At 38.0% G+C, this 23,634-nt stretch overlaps 1 protein-coding gene across 1 annotated transcript; it reads left to right on the top strand.

Annotated features, from left to right (window-relative positions):
- Positions 1 to 8,533: 8,533 nt before the first annotated feature.
- On the top strand, positions 8,534 to 21,720 carry LOC117389403 (aromatase). The gene is made up of 9 exons (XM_033987079.2): positions 8,534 to 8,693; positions 9,938 to 10,088; positions 12,022 to 12,176; positions 14,579 to 14,767; positions 15,371 to 15,485; positions 17,387 to 17,498; positions 19,093 to 19,255; positions 19,396 to 19,637; positions 21,475 to 21,720. The coding sequence occupies exons 1-9, from the start codon at positions 8,534 to 8,536 to the stop codon at positions 21,718 to 21,720; spliced, it is 1,533 nt and encodes a 510-aa protein (XP_033842970.1).
- The last annotated feature ends 1,914 nt before the right edge of the window (positions 21,721 to 23,634 follow it).

Here is a 23,634-nt window from a genome sequence, read left to right as displayed (position 1 = left end):
GGCCACAGGCAAAGTTACTGGTCAGATCTGTGAAAAGGTGACTCCACTCACAGTAAGAATGAATGTTTATCAAGGTATTTTTGAACAAGAATAACACCAAATTTTGCGCCCCTGATAAAATACAGAAAAAATACAAACAAAAACAAACAAACAAACAAACAAAAAAACAAACAGCATGAGTCCATTTAAAACAGTAAAAACAGGAGCACCATATTATTCAAGTGCATTAGTGGCATCAATCTATTCCATTTTTGAGACACAAAATAACCAAAAGTTGTTGTTTTTTTCCCCCATTTCAGTTCTAGTACATCCAGATACTGCAAGTTTAATGCAACGTTGTGGAACATTACATCTACACACCTTGACAGGCTAAAAAACCCAACAGAGCCAATAATACAAACAGTTTAGTAAAAAAATCTGTAGCCATATCCACAGACTTAACCTAAGGCTTTTGTGTTTGTCACATCCTGATCATCCACCCACCAAAATCTCACAGTGACCCAGTTCTGGAGCTTTGATTTGGAACAAGAATTTGACATTTAACCAGTGAAATGACAAGTGAGGAGAGGGCTGAAGGCGTTTTACACTGTACTTAGCTTGGTGGAGTAAAGTATTATAACCAGGGCCGTCCACAGAAATTTGGGGGCCCGGGACAAGAAGCTTCCCATGGGCCCCCCTCTAATATAAATTAAAAGGAAGAAGGTCCAATTCTGAACTGCTAAGACCCTGGGGCCCGGGATAACAGACCCTTTTGTCCCCCCGTTGACTCTCCTGATTACAGCCATAGAAACAAGGTCTTACAAGATTACATGTTCGTTTTAACACAATCTGACCATACATTATAAGTTATAATTAGCACATTTTAAACCACAATATTTATCTAAAATGACTTAATAAAAGAAACAAATTCGCTGACTTCTGCATTAGAAAAACAGTGCCCAATGGGAGCTGACATCGCCGTAAATGTCATCACAACAAAGTGCCATGTAGCTGTTAGCGCCCCCTATGGATAACTGCACATCACACTAGCGAGTAGCAGATTTTGTATTTTGTACCAAAACGACTATGCGACGCTACCGAATCCGATGCATATTACGTATCAATTATTACGTATCAATTAAGAAAATAAAATTGAAGAACGAAGAGCATAAACGGAGATTAATCGGCAATATGGCATCTTGAAAATAAGCGATTAAAGATTGGTCAAACATGAATCACTCCAAAAACAACTTCAGAGGGTAAGTGAGACAGAAACAACTATAACATGGTTAAAAGCTTGAATTTGCAGAACAGGTCTGATTAAACGTCTGCTAACCACGTCGTATTACAGTAACAGGTCGGCTGTGACTGGGTTCGCAGACAGACTCCTACAGTGGCTTGTTTTGTCCTGTTCATGTCCGTTACCTCGGGCCTCGGGCAGTGGGTCAGTGTGGGACAGATGTGATGTGAGTGCAGACATCATCGTCCGCTCTTTTGTTATCGTCGCTCACTGCAGCATCCGTCCTCCACTGGGGAAAATGCGACAAAAATATACAGCAAAGTTACCTTCAAGTACAACAGCTTTACACTGGTTATGAGTAGATTATTAATATTTTACATACCATACAATTTTAATAGGTCATGATAATGCCAATTCATACTTTTTCAGCAGTTACCATGGTGACAGAATGCAAACTTTAGTAAATGCTGCCAGAAAAGTTTTAAAATTGATTAACAGCACATTTTCAGGAGTCTGTGGTCAATCCGAGCGTTCATGATCCTGTTGACGAGTTTGACAAAAATGTGCGAAAAACTCTTGGCTAATGCTAGCTAGCTTGGTACTGAAATGCTACGTAGGGACTTGTTTAACAGCACAAATCAGCTCACCTGTTGTAGTTCCAGCTAAATCAGTTATTTACGGTCAGATTGTGTTCAAAACAAAGCTCAGATTAAAGTCTCACAAAGCTTCAGACAGAGCAGTCCCTACAGTTAGCGTCACACCCCCATGGAATGTTGATGACATCAGCTGCAAAGTATAAATTGTTCACTAATTGGGGTTTTGCACATATAAACATAAAAAACTGCACCAAACCCTGCAAAAGTGTGCTAAATTGTACAGAAGGTATTCAGGAAGACACATTCTCAGAAACTAAAATTCTCATCTCTCTTTTTTCCAGAACAGGTCCATGAGTTGTTTCATATCTTTAGTTTTGTAGAACGTTGTGGACCTTGAAAGTCCTCGCTGTATGATTGTGAATCTGCAGCTGTGTTATCACGTCAGTCTTTTTAGATTGAGCCCATTTTCACCACAACATCTGCCTGAACCAAACAACAAACACCTCGAGTTGAGTGGGTTCATTTAATTACTGCAGGACAGATTAACACTGAACGAAACCAAGAATCAGTGCAGAGCATAGACTGTGTAAAGACTTTATACTGTATAGTTTATGGTGCAAACGCGGAAATAGAAAAAAAAAGCATCACAGCAAAAAATCATAATAGCAGTTAGTTTTTAAATTATTATTATTATATGCATAATTCCAAATGTTAAAAACACTCACACTATCAGTTTGAACCATTTGAACAGATCTGAGACTTGGTCGTTCATCACTGTGATTAGTTTGTAGATAAAATGAGTTCTCACATTGGCTTCTGGCATATAAATAAACTGTAAAAAAGCCAGGATTTTGAACGGCTCTTTGAAAGGAATGGATCCAAAAGACTCGGATCCCATATAAGAACCGAAAGTCCCATCACAAATGTCAACAACGTGCGGCAGTGACCCATAGGTGCCAGAATACCTCACCTCCTTGTTAATTATGATCTGGTTTTAAATGTTCCAGTGTCAACGTGAGTGCATAAGGCTAAAAAGGGCCAAATAGTTAAATATATTTGAAGCAGAGAGCCACAGCCCAGTGGTAAATACTGAGATAAGATGAGCAATTAACCGAGCTCTGACGGAGATGCCACACGTTGGAACACTAATATGAGGCTTATCACAATACAGTTTGATAGTACTGATGTTACAGCGGTAGATTTACTTCATTAAACAGATCGATATCAGCCAGATTGTGCAGTTAGGTTTGTCTTTTTTCACTGACACATGTGAAACGAAGGAGCTCATTAGTCACCTAGCATGATTTATAAATAAAATCAAATATATCTCACTTTAGATTAGCACAGTTTAGAGCTTCATTCATAGATTCTGAAGATCCGCCATGTTTTTCAGCCTCCTGTGATATTTGTGATACTTGGAGCGTCACTGATTGGCTAATCCACCTGTCAATCTGAACTCAGGGAGATTCACAGGTGACCAGACTGACATATTCATAAAGAGTTGGAGAAGCGAAGTGATGTGACATTCTTTTGAACAGTTCATTAATGTGAAATGTTGGATCCGAATCTTATTTTTTAAAAGAACCAAATCTTTTTCCTTATAATTTATATGTATTTTTACTCCGATTAACACTGAATCGACACAAGAATCAGCACAGAAGCAGAGCAGGCAACACAAAAGAGAGATTTATGCAGAAAAAACATATTTGGAATGATGATAAGTGTTAGTTTGAAGATTATTATTATTGTAGTAAAGCTTAAACACACCCGGACTCTCAGCTTGAACTATTTGAAAGTCGTGCCTTGGTCGTGTCTCTCTGTGATCAGTTTGTTGTTAAAATGAAGTCTCACATTGGCTTCTTTCATCTAAATAAATAGTAAAAGAGCCAGGATTTTGAACGGCTCTTTGAAATCCCATAAAAGAGCCGAAAGTCCCATCACTACAGAAGTGTGTCTGGATCCCAGGCAATGAAAAAGTACTGATTATGTTCACTTGAATTATGATTATTTTAAAAGTCACGTTTATTCTAATTCATTTTTGCATCTCTGCTGTAGCCTGAAGCTTGTTGAGTATCTATACAAGTTTGAAATAATATTAAATGATAAAACTGACAGTTACCACAGTGACGCAAATGTTTTAAGATCGTCTGAAAACTCAAGAAAAAATACAAAACGGATTTAAACAGCACATTTTCAGGAGCCTGTGATCAACACGAGCGTTCATGGTCCTGTTTAGGAGTTTGATTTTCAACAAAATCGTATGTGAGAGGGACTCGTTTAACATCACAAATCAGCTCACCTGTTGTAGTTCCAGCTAAATCAGTTCTTTCTGGTCAGATTGCGTTAAAACAAAACTCAGATTAAAGTCTAACAGAGCCTCAGACAGAGCAGTGCCTCCAGTTAGCCTCACACCCATATCACCATCACAGCTCATATAAACCTAAAAACTGTATCAAATAAAGTGATGATTATTTTAAAAGTCACGTTTATTCTGCTGTAGCTTGAAGATCTTTGAGTTTACACAGGTTTGAACTAATACAATGACAAAACTGACTGAAGAATTGATATAAACAAATAGTTGTCATTTCTTTTAAGGATCTGCGGTGACAAAGTGAACAAAACACTTTTCTGTCTTGCATTTACAGTCACAAATACCATCGTTTTAGCACAGCACTGCGGTTGACATCAGCTCAGGGTTACATTAACATATATTCCCATAAACTGTGTAGATTCTGCGCATTACTCACCGAGGGTCCTGTGAGAAGGGGCTTTCTCCGTGCTATCAGGGGGTCATCGGGCGTCATACAAGCCTGTGTTATGGTGCAGTCACAGTCGCTCATTCACTCCAGCCGCATTCCTCTGTCTGGTGTGGGACGTGAGACGCACTGAGGAGGTCTTTATGTGAGCTGGACGACTGGGACAAAGGGACGAAAACATGAAACGACGTGTGATTTTTAGATTGTGCGAAAACCCCTTATTTTATGATTTAACTAATTCTAATTGCGATTTGAATGGCGGCAACGTGGCTAACAGTTTCACCTCATGACGAGAAGGTTCCAAGGCCTTTCTGTGTGGAGTTTGCATGTTCTTCCAGTGTCTGAGTGGGTGGGTTTACTCCGGGCCGTCCGGTTTCCCCCACCAACCCAGAACACGCAATAACACGCACAATAGGTCAAATCCTCCAGCTAAGGTAGTTCTGACCAAGTCTAGCTCAAACTGTATGTATAAATGGACATAGCTAAAATGCTCCAATTCCAATTCACTTTACATTGAAAAACTGTCGTCCCTCTCTCTTGACTTGTCATTTTGGTCTTAAAATGTTCATATTAACCCGCTCTACATGATGCTGGTGTTTTTATTTCGCTATTGTGTGCGTAAATCAAGATATGAACATTAATAAACAGACAAATCAGGCGCCTTCTTTCCCCGAGGTCGATCCCGCTAGCGTTAGCAACAGGTTTGATTGACAGCGTTGCTAAGTGCCCGCTCCCTGCTAAACCAGTGATACGGGTGGGAACGGGCGGTGCCCCTCGTTCCAGATTGGCTCTTTGGTTGCTATGATACTCGCGGTCAGAGTTCGAAATATGGAACTCAACTTAAAATTCTCCCCTATAACTTCTGGCCTCGATAAGCTTTATTTGACTACAGTAGAACACTATGTGTGATGTTACACTGACTTAGTCCACTTCTTTAAATAGTCTTTGGTCACTGCTCTGGTCAAGTGCCCCAGTGGCATTGAAGGATGGGTCAAATGCAGGGGATAAACTTTCCTACGGGGACAATATTGTAAAGTGTACTTTAACCTTTATAGCAAATTGCAAATGTATAGTACAGTGTAGTCTGAGCAGATGTTTTCTCATCTTAGATTTAAAGAGAAAGTCTAGTTCCAATGGTAGTTTAGAGCTGTGTGAATGGTCATGTATGTTAGCAGGGCTGTAGCATTGAATTCTGGGCCCTGAGTAGAAACCATCAATGAAAAATGTCCATTACAGACTTTGGGAAGGGCCCCTCCCTGCACTGGGTAAATAGTACCCTTTTCAGTGAAATCTGAAGTGTTCAAGGCCCCGCTGGAGTCTGGGGCTGCGAATTCACCTCGGCCATAAACACTGTGATACTAGCACCAGATAGTGATGGGACTTTCAGCTCCTTTGTGGGATCTGAATCTTTTGGACACCGCCCCCCCCCTTTTTTTTTTTTTACTATGACAGAAGCCAGTGTGAGAACTGCAAACTAAGCTGTGTTTAAAATGGTTCAAACTGAGAGGTGGAATGAGATTACCCTTTGGAATTATGAATATCTAAATAAAATGTTGCACTACAATAATAATAATAATAATAATACATTTATTATGATGCCCAATATTTTTTTCCTCAAAAATCTCTCAGTCATCCGCTCTGCTTCTGTTCGCTGTTGATCAGGATAAAAATGCATAAAAACTGAAAAGAAAAAGATTTGGTTCTTTTAAAGAATGAGATCTGGTTCACGTTCATGTTAAGGAACTGTTCAAAAGAGCCAGGTCATTCACAAACGCACCAGGTAACATAAGAATCCCACTAAATCCCGACGGATCAGACAGTGAACAGGGAGTTGCAATGTTTATGCTAATGCTAAATAAATATTTAAATAACATCACGTGAAAATAATTGGGTCACCCTTACAACAAATAAACTTGAGTTTTTATATTACATTATTTGACATTCTAATAAAAGTCAGCATTAGCATTAGCATTGACACACAAAGACATACCTGTCCCCTGGTGAAGTTTTCCTCACATTTGTAAAGTGTTTAATATGTTGTCAGTGATCTCCACCCGCAGCTCCATGTCCACTGTCTGATCCTAACCCCCTTACCTCTGACCTCTGACCCCTGACCCTTAAGCCACCCACAGCTCCCTGTTCGCTGTCTGATCAGGATTTATTGATGTTAACACAACTGGGTGTTATGACCCAGCTCGTTTAGGGAAGTAACAAAAAAACAAGATGAAAAGTAAGGAGTTATGAACAGGGTTGTAGAAGGTAAACTAAACAAAAGGGATCTAAAACATTTAAACAGAAGCTAACTTACAAGGTTTAAACAAAAGAAACAGGCTATGGTTAACTAAGAAACTCACTTTACAACAACATAACAAAATCTTGACAAACACAGTCGGTACCGAGAGTAGAATGTCTCAAAATAGAGTCACTTCCAAATTAGTGACGTAGGCCGTGCCCTTAAATCCACCATTCGAACGGTGCATTTAAGGGCTTATGCAACTTCTGGCGCAACAAGTGCTGCCAACTGTCATTTCAATGTGCCCTGCGTTTCTATGCATCCGAGCACACTTCACTCACTCCGCCCCTACACAAAACAAGAGATGAAAATGGAGTACACTACGCAATACACGTTCAAATGTAAGTATTGGTTTACGTCACCTACAACAGTGTGACATGAAACTCCTCAGTGAAGTCCTGTTCATTTGGGTTTACAACAATCGCTGTGTAACTGACCAAACGGTGAGCGAAATTATTCCTTACACTTTTATATTAGTGTAGCTGTCATAATGTTTAATATTTGTCTTTAAAGAGCAATGAGCAGACAGCGGAATTTATCCACCTGAGATTAGGCACTTACTCACCAGGGCCAAATTCTCCACAAGCGCACAGACAGCGGTTGAAGTATGCACGGTGTCCTATTTCGGCAAGAAAGCGGCTACACGGTACTCAGTACCTTTAGTCGGGCGAGTACTTTGAATGGCACTTCGAACGGTACATCGAAGCGTGCTTCGAATGGCATACTAGTCACAGTCCAGCAGCCCTGAACAGGTGAGCTGAATCTTCTCAAGTAGGGAGCGGCAGCTGCAGGTGAGCCACAGGATTAGCCACGTTGGGAGATAGTCCTCCAAACAGCAACAAGGGCTCACACAGCCAGGATTTCAAGGAGAAAAGGGACAGATTCAGCAATACACACGAAACATAATAGACAAATACAAACAATGACAAGAACTTAAGGCTGTAACATTAGGCACAAATCTCATGAAGATTGCATTGCACCAGAAATGGTCAGGCCAACAAGCCGCTACCATTGTGCACAGAGCCTTTACTTTACTTTATTTTATTTAATGGACAATGTGCACTTACATTAAAAGATGGCTGCACCAGATTTAGCATAATGCTACTTTCCATCTGTACTCCTAAGACAACAACTAATATAACAGTTAAACAGCAATTAAAACAACAATTAACACGTACAATGTAAAAACAATACAGTACAGATCGGTGCAAGAATTCAAAAGTACAGATTATTCAGTGTTCAACAGACTAATAAAACAAGTAATAAAGCAACAATAAAATAGTCAAATAGAAGTAAAATTGCAGCAGTTACTTAAAGTGCCAGTTGTTCCTCTATGTTTGTTGTGTTAGTCCCTCTGCAGGTGTAGGATACAGTACAAAGACTTTTTTCTTTAGGATCAAAGGGCAAACTTTTTATTTTACTTGGCAGATGCATTTTCAATAATAACATTTGAAACTGTACTGTGATCTCAAGGCTATGGCACAAATCCATCGCTCAAGGTCGCCATTTTGTTTTTGTTAGCGTGTGAGTGTTGTGACTTGTGTCTCTACCCTGACCTGCCTTCGACCCGGCGCCGGAGCCTATAAAACCCCGCTCTCCGCCGCCGCTGCACCCTTTCCCCGGCCTCTCCCAGCACTAACCTCAGTATCTAGGAAGCATGATGACAAATATGGGCCAGGGAAACGTCATGACAGACTACACATCCCACAATGCCACGGGGTTGCTGTCTCCGAGAGTCTCCGTGGCAACCAGGACCCTCGCTGTGCTGGTGTGCGTGCTGCTGGTCGCCTGGAGTCACAGTGAAAAGAAGAGGAAGTCATCTGTGCCAGGTGCAGACTGTGCTTTTACTTTGTAGTAATTATAATATTTGTTAATCAAGGCAAGACGTTGCAGGTGAATAGGAAAAAAATCTTAAATTTAGAGATATTAATTTGAAACATCTTCTGCATTTTAGTCACATGAATGGATGAAAAATATGTATTCTGTTTTTCATCATGTCATGTTTTTCTTTAAAAATACCTGTTTTATGTGAGAAAGTTGCCAAAACTGACCATAATTAGGATATTCATACATGAGAAACATGTAAATAGTCTGATTTAAATGCCTCGCTTCATTTTGTTGACAGATTAGATCAAAAAAATTAAATAAAAAAATTTAGCATTTGAGTAAACTAAATCTGACCGAAAGTCTGCCCAAAAAAATTCAAATTTTGTCTCATTTTTTCTGTTAAAACTTGAATAAATCAGGTTTGGAGTTAGATATTTAAAAAAAAAAAAAAAAAAAAATCTGTATGTTTTTATCAAAATCTTGTTAAGTTCAAGACTGTAAAGTGTGGTGTGTGTCGGTGCTACTGTAAGGGCTGGAGAAATGCATTTTGGGAAAACAGCCTTTGAAATTACAATGATATACTGTAACTGTATAGCTGTAAGTGGGTTAAATTATTTATTAAACTTATTTCAGTGCAGAGTGGATCATTATGTTGTTTCCACATGAAAGCTTGTTGCTAAGAGACCAAACTGACAAAAAAAAAAAAAAAAAAAAAAAAAAAAAGAGTTTTGACTGGAGTGTCTTGCCTTAAGATGTATTTATATTATGCAGTTGAGAAATGTAGGAGGCATGGATTAAAATACAGGTAGTTATTTTTATTTATGTAGGCCTATGTATTTACATATTAAAAAAACAACTGTAAAGATGCACTGTGTAACTTTTCTGGAGAGGGGTTACACAGTACATGGGTTTCAAGCTATGCCAACCGTCCTCCGTAGTCATAGCAACTAAATATTATATCTGTTGACTGGGGAGAGATCCTCACAAAGCCCCATGAATGCCACGTGCTCGTCTCTAAAGTTTTTTTTTTTTTCTAGAATATCCCACTGTAGACCATTAAACATGCCAATCTCCATGGATACGTTGTTACTTTGTCTATAATGTTTCACAGTGGGACTTTAAACATATCTATCGCCATGGAAGCTATAGTTTTGTTACTGACATTGTTACTGCTTTTCTCATGTGTTCACTTGTAGTACACACAGTTGACCAGAGGTGGCACTAAACCATTTTTCTCTTTTTCCAGGTCCCTTGTTCCTCCTGGGTTTGGGGCCGTTCCTGACATACCTCAGATTCATTTGGACCGGTATCGGCACGGCCAGTAACTACTACAACCTAAAGTATGGAGACATGGTGCGAGTCTGGATTAATGGAGAGGAGACCCTGGTCCTGAGCAGGTGGGGACGACCTCAAATCAAGATGTGAATTCATGATCTAACGAGTGTTTGGGAGGAAAAAATTGAATGGGATTAGAATTGTGATACATGTTTAAAAAAGTAGGGTTTTCTTCAGAGTCGAGCTTGTAAATAACTCCACGAGATGATAAACTAATACAACAATCACATGCATTTCAGAACATGTTTAGGTCTATGCTAAACATGGGCACTTCAGTAACTTTTAAAATAAATTGTACTTTTATTCGTACTTGAGTAATATTTGCATTAAAGTAACAGTACTCTTCCTCGAATAAAAGTTGTAGTTCCTCTTCCCACTGTGTGTCAGTGGCTTGAGGTTTATGTTGATGATATGAAATTATTCATTTGTGTCAGATATGATTGAGTTTTTACATTTTTTCCCTTTTAAAAACACCAGATTTTGTGCATTATTTCATATTTTGTCCTTTCAATAATCAGATGATACGTCCCTACAGTTACTTTTCAAATTACTCTTACTTGAGTAGTTGTTTTACCTATTTTTTTCTCTTTCTTAAGTAATTTCTTAGACCATTATTTATTTATTTTATTTTTTTTATCTTTATTTCAGACACAAATATAATTTGGCCCATAGTTAAAAAAAGAACAAAATATAAAAAAGACAAAAAGACGTTGACAATATAAAATGATTTGAACGTGTGTGTCAGATGATTTAGTTTTTTGCCTTTTTGTCCTTTAAAAACTACTTTTTTGTGCATTAGTTCATATTTTGTCCTTTTAATAACTTCAAATTATAAATCAAATGTTACGTCCCAGCAGTTCTTCTTTAAATTACTGTTATTTGAGTAGTTTTACCAAATACTTTTTGCTCTTTTCTTGGATCACTATTTATTTATTCTTTATTTAAAAAAAGAGTTAAAAAGTAAAAAAAAAACAACAACAACAAGATACCAAAAAGAAATATACATATACATAAGGCAACTAAATGAGTCCATAAAGTTGATTAAAGTGTGTGAGCCTCTGTGTTTTCTCAGAGCAGACGTGTAACGGCAGGAGCTCACTACTCTGTACTTGTACTTTATTATTCTGAATTTTTCACGTATCTGACATCAATTTCAAGGTATCCGTTCAGTCGATATCCCATTTTGATCTATAAACCATTGCAATAAGACGACATATAGGTCAAAGTTGGCCCAAAACGTCTCATAATCTTAAACTAAACATGTTCTCAAAGCTGTAGCTACTTTAAATGATACATAACAGTTACAGTTTACTTTTACCTTATGCTGTTTGTGTTTAAAGGAAATAAATCTTTTAGTTTATGTTCAGTCTCTGCCCCAGTACCAGTCGATATCAGGTACAGGCAGATATTTAAAGCCAAAGTATCGAAACAGAACAAGCTGGAGCGGTGCATCTCTAATTTTGAAGTAACTCTACTCTTACTTGAGTACAATTTATGGCTACACTCCCACTTCTGCAACCGCAACACTACTTTTGCCCAAAAATACTGGATATTTTGTTCATTTAAATAGTTGATTTTGATTTTAATTACGACATATTGTGCAGGGAAGTGGAAGAAGTACGCAATTATGTTACTTACCTGTACTCCTTTAAAAATGTACTTAAAGAGTAAAAGTATTTCACGCAGATTTTGAGGTTTTCTAAGGCTTCAAATGTGGTGATTTTGATAAAGATCTGTGCTGAATTTTGTTCAATAGAAACAACTGAATTGATAGGGGTTTTTTAGCGTTTTTTATTTGTATATTTTAGTTTGCGTAAATTATGATCGTCTTAAAAATAAACCCTCAGCCTTTTCAGCAGGTTCAAAATGTAGTGGAGTAGAAAGTACAGACACTGCTCTCAAATGTAGTGAAGTAAGCACAGTACTTCACTACTTTTACTTCCTTACCTTCCTTCCTGAAGTACCTTAAGTTTCCCTGTATGTTTTTCTCTCCAGATCGTCCGCTGTTCGTCACGTTCTTCGGAGTTCAAACTACACGTCTCGTTTTGGGAGCCGACTCGGGCTGAGCTGCCTCGGGATGCACGAGAGAGGAATTATTTTTAACAACAACGTGGATCTCTGGAAGAAGATACGGGGTTATTTCAGCAAAGGTACACACAGCTTTTTATCTTGTTTTGTTTTGTTTTGTTTTGTTTTGCGGTGCACACTATGGCCGTAAGATTAATCAACATCAAAATCAAAATCTGAATTAGTGAAAGGCAAAGGCTGTCACTTTGAAGTAGCATCATATCCTTCACAAACAACAAAATCTCCTTAGTCTTATTTGGTCTAAAAACATTTGACCCTGTGGTTTAGATCTGTACAAATATGTTCTGAAAGAATGTGTGCTTCTGAAGGTATTTTTCACCAATAAAAATACCCAAAATGAAACAAATATGCAGCCGTATCTCCATGGTTACGAGCAAATGGCGTACCCTTGGTCATAAAAGTTACACAGTGTGCCTTTTAATCTGTCAGGTAATAGCTTCTAGTTTAGAAAAGCAGAGAGGAGGAACACAATAGTCGTCTATGGAACAATAAAGCCCACATGTTTGACTTATAACTGTGAGAAATATTTAAGAGGATTTTTGTTTTTATTGTTATTCTGCATGAAAACATCTAAACCCTGTAGTTTACATATGCACAAATATGTTCTGAAATGTTCTCGTGCGTCAGATGCCCTCCCTGTGTCTCCATGGGGTCTCATTCTGCATAAAAAGCTCTTAACCCTGTAGCTTGCATATGCACAAACATGCCCGAGTGTCAGATGCCCTCCTTGTGCCTCCATGGGGTTTATTCTGCATAAAAACTGTCCTATAGTTTAAATCTGTACAAACATGTTCTGAAATGTGATTCTTAGATTAATTTGTCAGTTCGTTTTTCTGTTTTTTTTTAATCAGTTCCTCTGGACTCAATTAAAATGTGAATTTTGAACAGGCTCATATTATTAAAACATAAATCACAATTATAATCGCAATTGCAAAGCTTGTTAGAAAAATTACAATAGGACAATTTTCCCAAGTTGTTAAATGAAACTCTTTGCTCATTACGGAGTTTTTGCCTTATAAAAAAAACATATTTATTCTACAGTATATATGTGGAGCTGTATTCTGTGTGTAACCTTTAACGATGAGACTGGCTCTTATCGCAAAACCTTGAACTGTTTGGGTTTCAGTGCAATCGAATGATACGCTTGAATTCACAAAGTCTGCGATAAAATGGCTCTAAACCACACATCTCAAGTTGGTGTAGTCGTGCGTTTGTGTGAATGTAAAGAGCTGCATTTGAAATAGGACTAATTGTGAAGAACGTGCAGACCAGGTAGAGAGATGAAAGAAGTTTGATCTGATATCAGAGGAGTGTCGATACAAACAGGAGGCACATGTGTGTGAGTTACATTTCACAAGGAGTTTTTCCATTACTTATACCCCAAGAAAGGTACTACGTAAAGGTATCTATAGAAGGCTGGTCCTATTCACATACTGTCTGAACAAGGTCATAAATGGATAGGCCGATAACTGTTTACAGGAAGGTAGAATACGTCACTAAATGATTCTTACAGTCCTTGAAAAGATGTATTCTCGTAGCACGTTCCAGTGTACACGTCTTAAAATAAGTATGTGTTGTATTCTTACTGAGAAACAAATTAAGGTCAGTGCTTAAGACGCACAGTATTCAACAAGGATTAAGAGTAAAGTAATAAAACAAAACAAAAATCATGCTTTCAAGGACAGGTAAGTCAATTGAAAAGACCTCCTTGTTTCCACTTAGATCATAACGTGAAACAGTGAGTCAGAACATCAGACAGTGACACATCTGCAAATTAAAGATGTAAGTGTTAAAAGCATGTGCGCTGATCCTGTAAAATACTTTTAAAAGTCGACAGAGGTAAAAACGAACTATGTTTTAAAGTTAGCTGTAGCCGGTTCCAGTCTCTTGCTGCAGAAAACTGAATTGAGGACTGTTTGTCTGCGGTTGTGGAGGTATGGACAATAGGAGGAAATATTTGTCCAAAAATCTCATGCAAAATACTGTGCTCCATCTGCTGTCACATCTTTACAATATTTTTAAAAATCACATGTACAGTAGCAGTAGCTCAAGTTTAAGTCTCTGGAGAGTGGCTCATTGGTGCTGCACTGTGTCTCCCGCTCATTAGAACAGGCTGCTTCAGAGGCGTTTCAATATAAACAAAAGTAAAGGATGTTAAATCAACTTACTTTGTAATGTTCCGCAGTATGGCATTAAACTTGTGTATCTCCATGGAGGAAAGAAGGTGACTCCACCAGGCCAAGCACAGGTCTGATCCCTGCTCACAATAAGAATACATGTTTTTCAATGCATTTTTAGGGAATAAAAACAGGACAGATAGTTTTATGTAACACTGTAATGCACAAAGCAATAATATTTCCATGGAAACAAGCAAGGCAAGCAAAAGTTATATATTGCACCTTTAAAGAATGCCCCGTATTAACTGAACTATTAGCCTCTCATTAATAATGTTGGTTATTCACAGCCCTGACCGGCCCTGGTGTGCAGCACACGGTGGACATCTGTGTCTCGTCCACTCAGACTCACCTGGATGAGCTAAAAGTCGTGACCTCTGACCCTCAGGCTCCGCTGGGGCAAGTGGACATCATGTGTCTGCTGCGCGGGATTGTGGTCGACATCTCCAACAGACTGTTCCTGGATGTACCTGTCAATGGTAAATGATTTATGTGTTTCATTTTGTCAAAAAAACCTACAGACTTCTCTCACTGAGCTGCAGAGGCGGCACTAGCGCTGATTCATAATTGGCTGCAGGAATTTTAGGCTTAAACTGGAAAATAGCGTTGGAATTGGCAACCCAAATCACAAGCTTATTCTGCTCTTTGATTGGATAATCGTCTTGGGAACCAAACACCAAGTTATAACGTAAATAAATGGTACATCATGTTTTTTGGAATTAAAAATAAGTCAGTAAACGCTATATTTGACTTGAACACATCTACCTCACATCTGGGGGCCCAGATAGGTCAAGGTTATGACATTTAAAATCATTTTTTTGTTTGTTTTGGAAATAGATGAGTTTAATGGATGGCAAAGCAATAATATCTCCATCTAGAGACAAGGAAGTTGCAGATGTTCCAACAGAAAAGATATATAGTGCACCTTTAAATGTGTTTCCATCCTCCTCCATACAAACCACACTCCACCTAAAACATGAATTATACCTAATTTAAAATGTTCAGTGCATTACTACAGTACAGTATGAGTGCTTTTGTTCCAATTATTAAGGCCTAATCCATCATATGCATTTGTTTTGCAGAGAAGGAGCTGCTACAGAAAATCCACAAGTATTTCGAGACGTGGCAGACAGTGCTGATCAAACCCGACATTTACTTCAGACTGGACTGGATCCACAAGAAGCACAAGTCTGCAGCGTGAGTGTCTTAGAAAACGTTTACGTTTTATATTATTATAAGCAGAGCCGGCCCTAGCCTTTAAGGGGCCCTCTCCACTTCAGTGCCACAGATTCAAATTTGACAAAATTAAGACATCAACACAACAAGATGTTAAAATACTGAAAATTCCAGATGCTCACAACAGCAATAACCACAAGTGTAACAGTATGAAAACGTCCAAGGAAGGGGGGTCTGTCAGAGAAATTTTAGAATTCTAGTGCATTTTAATGTGTTCCACTAAAGTGGGCTTATACATTTCTCATTTATGTCATAAAATGCAGAATTGGATAGAGTAGCCAAACGTTGTACTTAAGCAAGGGTACACTTATTTCAAAATAATATTACTCAAGAAATACAAAGTAGTGATGCAAGTTAAGAGAAACAGCCTGGACATAACATCAGATCTATCTATCTATCTATCTATCTATCTATCTATCTATCTATCTATCTATCTATCTATCTATCTATCTATCTATCTATCTATCTATCTATCTATCTATCTATCTATCTATCTATCTATCAGATTTATAATCATCAGATCATTTGGAAGGACTGAGCAGTAAATAAGGGAGGATTTTAGGATCACATTCTTATGTTTATTATCAGGTTTTAGATGCCAGATTTCGCCTAAATCCGCATATTAATGAGTAGGGATGCACAGATACTGATACCAGTATCGGTTGCCAGTACTCGTACTCGTCAAAGGGCCGCCGATACCAAGAGTCGATACCACTGTAGCTGTGCCTCTTGTTTGACTCATCTCTCATTTGAGCAGTGAGGTCTGTCCCTAAAGATGCACATTAAACACAGCTGTAATCATATGTGACTGTCATGTGAAATACGCAAACATTTTGGACTCTAAAGGTTTTTATAGCTCACAGAGCCTATCAGCAGTGCGTGTGTTTACTATAGTAGCATGCTAACGTTGCTAAGTGGCACTGGCGATTATTTGCTTGTCCTGAAACTTATTATAATCGCCAACACATTCAGCGACTGAACAGAGCGGGTTCGGAGCTTTTAAAGACGTACAGTATGTCCACATGGGTGAAAGTGTGGCCCTGGTAAAAGTAACACAACAGTCACTGTTACAGCGGCTGAATTAGATTTGCTACTATAATCAAACAGCAGTAAAAATGATGTCTGGTATCGGCATCTTTACTCGGTATCGGCGAATACTCAAAATTAAGTACTCGTACTCACTTTACAAAAAGGGTATCGGTGCATCCCTGTATGAACACATCCAGGAGTCGTTCACAGGTCGTTCTTTTGTCCAGCAGATGAACAGAGGTTTCTGCCATAATCAGTGTTGTTAATCTGACACAGGCGCAGACCTGATTTAGCAACATTCACATCATCTGATGGTTTGGAGACAAAAGGACGAGCCACAACCAAAAACAGCCTAAGTAATAAGTAATAAAGGGCTCACCTGCTGTCCTCTGCCGCTCTGATGTGTCCTGTCTGCAGAATTATACATGTCCAGTCTCATTGTTTTATCTGCAGGTCCACTGATGTAAAATGGTGACATATTTCGAGTCCTCTCAGAAAAGTCTCTTTCTCCTAAACAATCTTCCTCTGGGCTCTTCATACATTGTCCCGAACTTTAGATAAACTTAACGTAACTTCACTAACAAATACATTTTAGTTCTCCGTCTCCCCCCTCCCTCCCTCCTTGTCTCTCTCTTTACACCTCTCTACCTCTCTCCCTCTCCCCCCTCCCTCCCTCCTTGTCTCTCTCTTTACACCTCTCTCCCTCTCTTGGGGGCCCTCTAGTGGCCGTGGGGCACTAAGACGTTGCTTATTCTGCTTATAGGCTGGGCCGGCCCTGATTATAAATGATCATAGACAAGCACATTTTCTCATTGTGTATTTTGTGTTTTCAGTCAGGAGCTGCAGGACGCCATCGAGGAGCTGGTCCAACTGAAGCGCCGAGCCATGGAGCAGGCGGATAAACTGGACCATATCAACTTCACTGCAGACCTCATCTTTGCACAGGTCAGACACACGACACATTTATACAGTGGTCCCTCATTTATCGCGGGGGTTACGTTCTAAAAATAAACCGCAATGGGAGAAATCCGCGAAGTATCAGCTTTATTTTTTACAATTATTCTAAATGTTTTTGTCTGTAAAACCCCTCACCACACACTTTATACACTTTTCTCACACAGGCATTAACATTTTCTCACATTTCTCTGTTTAAACTCTCTCAAAGTTCAAACCTTAATAGGCGCCTTTGTCGGTGCAGAAGGTTTCATCGACATTGGGTGTTGGGGAGAAAACTTGCAAACATACAGCACTTCAGAGTCACACTTTTCTGATTCAGTGTACAGCATGAAATGTTACATAGTGTGGCATTAAGGTCATTTCTATGCTGGGCCATGAGTCTCACCCCCTGCAGGACGCTCTGTCTGCCCTGGAGAGCAGCTTCAGTGACTGATTCACCTTCGCTGTGTGAAGGAGGTTTCAGGTGTTTCCTTCCTGCTGCTGTCAGACTGTACAATGAACACTGTTAATACAGAACATGTGTCATTCATCCACACCTATGTGCAATACTCAAGTCACTTTACAGAGATGTTATATTAGTCTTTTGGGTTATTTTTAAGTCTATTTTATTTGTATTATTTTAAGCTATTTATCTATTATATTGTTTTATTGTTTTATTGCATGTACCATTTTCCTTCTGTTCTTTAACTGTGCGGTGCAATACTGGAATTTACCCACTGTGGGACTAATAAAGGCATATCTTATCTTATCTTATCTTATAAAAAGGCATATAGCGTGCATGTATTCAACTGCATGTGTAATATAAAAAAAAAAAAAACAAGATAAACAAGTGTTCACAAACTTGACTCTTGTAGCTTTAAGCCATGTTATAATGTTGTTACCTCCTCAACAACAGACCTTGTGTTTTATTTCCTTCACAACTTTTTGAGTATTCTTTTATTATTAGTCTGTCTGCGTCTCCAAAGCTCAAAACGCTCTGTTCCACCTTGTGATGTCATGAAGTGGTAGTTTTCAAGTTAACAGCTCCTTTTACCCTTTGCTCAGTACAGACTACAGACAAAATGATTCTAGTGAAGGTGTATGTAGTTTAAAAATACAATGGAGCACTTCCTGTATTACCACATGATGACATCACAAGGTGGAACAGAGTGTTTTCTTGTGAGCTTTAAGCCATGTTATGTTGTTTCCTCCTCAAAAACAGACCTGGAATTGTGTTTTGTTTCATTCACACATGTTTGAGTAACCCTGCATTGTTAATCTATCTTCATCTCGAAAGCTCAAAATGCTCTGTTCCACCTTGTGATGTCATGAAGCTGTAGTTCCTTTGTTAGCATCTACTTTTTACCTTTTGTTTTGGAGAAATTCCTGGGTTGAAATGAGCACTTCCTGTATTACCACATGACATCACGAGGTGGAACAGAGTGTTTTCTTCTTAAGGGTTTGTGTGTTTGTGTGAATGAAACAAAAGACAACTCCAGATCAGATTAATTCAAAGTGTTTTACAGAATAAGACATCATTAAAGCAAAGGTGTTTTTTGTTATAAAGTGGTATTGTATGTGTGTGTGTGTTGTGTGTTTGTAGAACCACGGGGAGCTGTCTGCTGATAATGTGAGACAGTGTGTTTTGGAGATGGTCATTGCGGCTCCAGACACTCTCTCCATCAGCCTGTTCTTTATGCTGCTGCTTCTCAAACAGCACCCCCTAGTGGAGCTGCGGCTGCTGCAGGAAGTAGATACTGTCATAGGTAAGAACATATTTGACTCATGGGCTCGTTTTTAGTCATTACAAGCCAATTTGTGATTTTACGAGACAGAATTTAAACCTGTTATTTTGAGTGGGTTTCCTGTGGGCATAAATATTAACTTTACACATTGTCTCCTCCAGGTGAGAGGCAGCTGCAGAACTCAGACCTGCCCAAGATGCAGGTGATGGAGAGCTTCATAAACGAGTGCCTGAGATATCACCCCGTTGTGGACTTCTCCATGAGGCGGGCGCTGGCTGATGATGTCATTGACGGCTACAACGTGCCGAAAGGGACAAACATCATCGTGAACACGGGACGCATGCACCGGACAGAGTTCTTTAAACACCCCCATGAATTTAACCTGGACAACTTTGAGAAAAATGTAAGTAATGCATCTTAGTGTGAGTGGTGCAGGGAATTTACACAATCTCTCCTTTTAAAGTGCAGATATCAGGTTTGGATGATTCTCGAATTTTGACTTCTTTTGCTGGGATGATGTCGGTTGTAAATGTAAATTATAGTTTTACACTGATCAAAAAAGCAAAGTGAAAAAAGAAAAAAAACACATGTTTAAAGTTACAGGTAGTGGAGAGTTCTATTTTAGAGTGTCCCACGTTGATGACATCACACTGGGAGAATTCTGTGCGAAAGTTCAGCACAATTTACACAAGAAATAAGAAACAAGATGTGAGATCTATGGACATTAGATGAGTTTTGGCACATTTTACAGAATGGTTGCTAGGTAACAGTTGGCAGTTTTCAGATGATGTCATACTCTCAGATGGGGGGAGGAGCGATGATTCAAGAGCCAGTTTTCCCTATTAATAACACTGTACTATGAAATATCCAAAAGGTGCACAAATGTTAGACTTGGTATTTTCAATCACGGACTAAACCCAAGAACTCACTGTATTACAACATAGTTTTGCATTTTAACTATGTAAATGTTAGCTGCCCCCCCTGTGTTAATTGATATTGGCCGATTGAACACTGTGATGTCATCTGAAACACAGCAATTCCCAAGTATGATGTCATGATTTTGAAGCAGGAAGTAAAATCTGAAACCTAAAAAACTGCCAAACTGCAATTTTAGATATAACAATCTTAACTGTGTTTTAATAAAATGTGTAGTCTAAATTAGCTGTTTATTTTCATGGTTTTCACAATAAAAAATAAATACATACATACACATATTAATAATAATACAAATATAGAAACAAAAGAGAAAGGAAACAAAAATTAAAATGACAATAAAATATATATACATATATAGACATACACAATGTACACACACACACACACACACACACACATATATATATATATATATATATATATACATGCGCACACACATGTACATATATACACATACACGCATATACATACGAATACATGCATCTACACATATAGAGACACATAAGTGCACATATACATATGTTAAGAGAAAAAAATCTTTGTTTAGTGCCAATTCTATCGTTTTGTTGTTGAGACATTTTTAATTTCCTTTACAAAAATGTATTAATAACATTTATACATAATTAAATTCTTATTAATTATTTTACTATCAGTTGATATTGTATATTTTATATAACAATCATCATACAGTGTTAAAATTATAATATATATGACAATAATTATGTCACTTAAAGCCCACGATGAGTTCTTTTTGATATACAGTATTTGTTTAGGCCAAAAATCAACAAAATGTATTTCCTCTTCTTCTTTTTTGTTTTTTTTTAAGATTATAATTTTCCTCTCTTCAGTCCTGTTTTTTTTTCCTATGTTTATTTTGAAATTATATTATTTTTGTCCAATGAAATACATTTGAATTCCTAAACATTCAAAATGCCACAAAGTCTGAAACTTTCCTCTGACATGAAAAACTTTTCATTTAATGTTAAGAAATTATTAGAGAATCAGCAGTGTGAGCATTAATAATGATAATTGGTAATATAGTCTTAGTGAGGTTTTACTGTAAAATTTTATTGTGTAATAATTGGTCATTTGTAGTGTGTGAGTGTGTATTGATTATATTGCTTACATTTTATATTGTATTTCTCACCTGCTCAGGGACGACAGATGGAAACAAGCTTCAGCTATAATCTGGTGTAAAGCCTCTTTAATATTTTTGCACATTGTCCCTGTCAAATCAGCTAATAACGAACCAACGAAATTCTCTACTGTTCTTTTTCTTATTAAACATGTTCTGTTTCCCTCAGACCCCTCGCCGATACTTCCAACCCTTCGGCTCGGGACCGCGCTCCTGTGTGGGGAAACACGTTGCCATGGTGATGATGAAGTCGGTCCTGGTGACGCTCCTGTCGCAGTACTCTATCTGTCCACACGAGGGGCTCACTCTGGACCTCCTGCCCCAGACTAACGACCTGTCCCAGCAGCCCGTGGAGCAGGTCCCCCTAACCGTGAGCTTCTTGCCCCGAAACAGAGCCGTAACTCAGGCAACCTGAGGTACTTAAAGGTCTCGTATTATGCAAAACTTATTCTTGTGAGCGTTAAGCCATGTTATAATACTGTTACCTCCTCAACAACGCACCTGGAGTTGTGTTTTGTTTCATTCACACACTTTATTATTAGCCTGTCTATGTCTCTAAAGCTCAAAATGCTCTGTTCCATTTTGTGATGTCATGAAGTGGTAGTTTTCAAGGTAACAGCTTTTTTACCTTCAGTTCAGTCGAGACTGTCAACTCCAGAGCTGAAATTAGCAAATGATTTGAGTGATTGTTTCTGGAGTTTAAAAACACAGTGGAGCACTTCCTGTATTACCACATGATGACATCACAAGGTGGAACAGAGTGTTTTCCGTTTGAGAGAATAACTCAGCCTAAATGTGCAGGTTTTATGGGCTAAATGTGTGAATGAAACAAAACACAACTCCAGGTTTGTGATGAGGAAACAACATAAATATGAAAATAGCGTTATATGGACCCTTTAAAGGTGCACTGTGTAACTTTTTTGATGGAGCTCTCACCTGCTTGTCACAATGGAGATCTTATCATTTGGCCTGGAAAATTCCACATTATGGCATTAAACTTATCTATCTTTATGCAGCAGCTCTGTGGACATGTATGTTTATCAAGGTATAGTTTTAGTAATAATTATTAAATGAATCAAAGCCAGATGTATACGTTTAATGCCATACTGTGGAGCATTCCAGGTAGAAAAAAATAACATCACCATGGCGACAAGTAAGCGGTGTATACCCACCAGAAAAGTTACATAGTGCTCCTTTAAAAAGCACTGTGGACTGTGGTGTTTGTGAAGAGGCAGAAACATGAGAGACTGGAGACTCTGAAACATTCTGAAACTTTGCCTTATACGAGACATTTTTATTGATAATATGGTATTTTTATATAATATTTGCACATAGAAAATACAAATAATAAGATACATACATACATACAAAGCACCCAGCCTCATTGTTAGCGTCACTACTTCCTGTCCAGTTTTATCTCTATGAGATTTTGCCCCATGGTGTTAAATTAATAAATATATAAAGATCAAACAGTGGACAGAGAGATGTAGGGGGATCTCACTGACAATATGTTTTATGCTACACAAATAAAATAAATACTTCACCAGAGACACTTCTGTGTTTAGAAAGGGACATGTTTATGTCAATGCTAACGCTAATGCTAGTTTTGAGGCATAATAAACATTAAAACAACACCACTAACTGAAGATATACAAATAATTGTGTAGTCTTTACTTTAAGTAATTTGATTTTTAATAGGTTGTTCGTTTTCAGATTTTAATAAAAGTGACTGTTAGCTTTGAGACATAGCGAGCTAGCTAGTGTGCTACTGTGCACAGAGTCTATTCACATTGAATTAGCCTGTTTTAACCTCTGTAAACACCTCTCACCAGGACCATAATGTTTTTGTATACATTTTTTTTTTTTTTTCTAAACTGTTAAACTCCTCTCTATGTTAATTAAATGTAAATTATCGTTCCATCATGTGTAATTGTGTTATTAATATTTACATACTTTCATATGTAAAGCAGAATTATCATACCAGCAACAATAGGCCTACATTTTTATTTTAAGTATTGGTTCAAAGTAATGTTTATTTTTTATATTTTTTACATTTTAAAATTTGAAAATACATTAATTAAAACTAAAATAATTACAAAAATGTTTATGTGTAGTTTTTACCTTGTTCAAATATGAAAAGTGATTAAGTACAACTTTTAAAAATGCATTTGTTTGTTCTGACCTGAAGAGGGCGCCAAACCATGTAGTTTTCCGCCAGCTGCAGCTTACGTCATCTTCAACTGCTTTACAATGAGACTTTAAGTTACAATATTTTACAGGTATTGAACTGCAGAGAAGCTTCAACATGAGATATTCACCCTCTTTGTTT

Source organism: Periophthalmus magnuspinnatus, chromosome 3, assembly GCF_009829125.3.
Source record: "Periophthalmus magnuspinnatus isolate fPerMag1 chromosome 3, fPerMag1.2.pri, whole genome shotgun sequence".
Taxonomy (NCBI): Eukaryota; Metazoa; Chordata; class Actinopteri; order Gobiiformes; family Gobiidae; genus Periophthalmus; species Periophthalmus magnuspinnatus.
This window is presented reverse-complemented; position numbering and strand designations above follow the sequence as displayed.

What these genes read in the sequence shown, in the direction of transcription:
- LOC117389403 (XM_033987079.2), top strand. Translation starts at nt 8,534, where the DNA reads ATGGGCCAGGGAAACGTCATGACAGACTACACATCCCACAATGCCACG. An exon ending in ACGGGGTTATTTCAGCAAAG is followed by an intron (nt 12,177 to 14,578) that starts GTACACACAGCT and finishes GGTTATTCACAG; the next exon opens with CCCTGACCGGCCCTGGTGTG. An exon ending in TGGACAACTTTGAGAAAAAT is followed by an intron (nt 19,638 to 21,474) that starts GTAAGTAATGCA and finishes TGTTTCCCTCAG; the next exon opens with ACCCCTCGCCGATACTTCCA.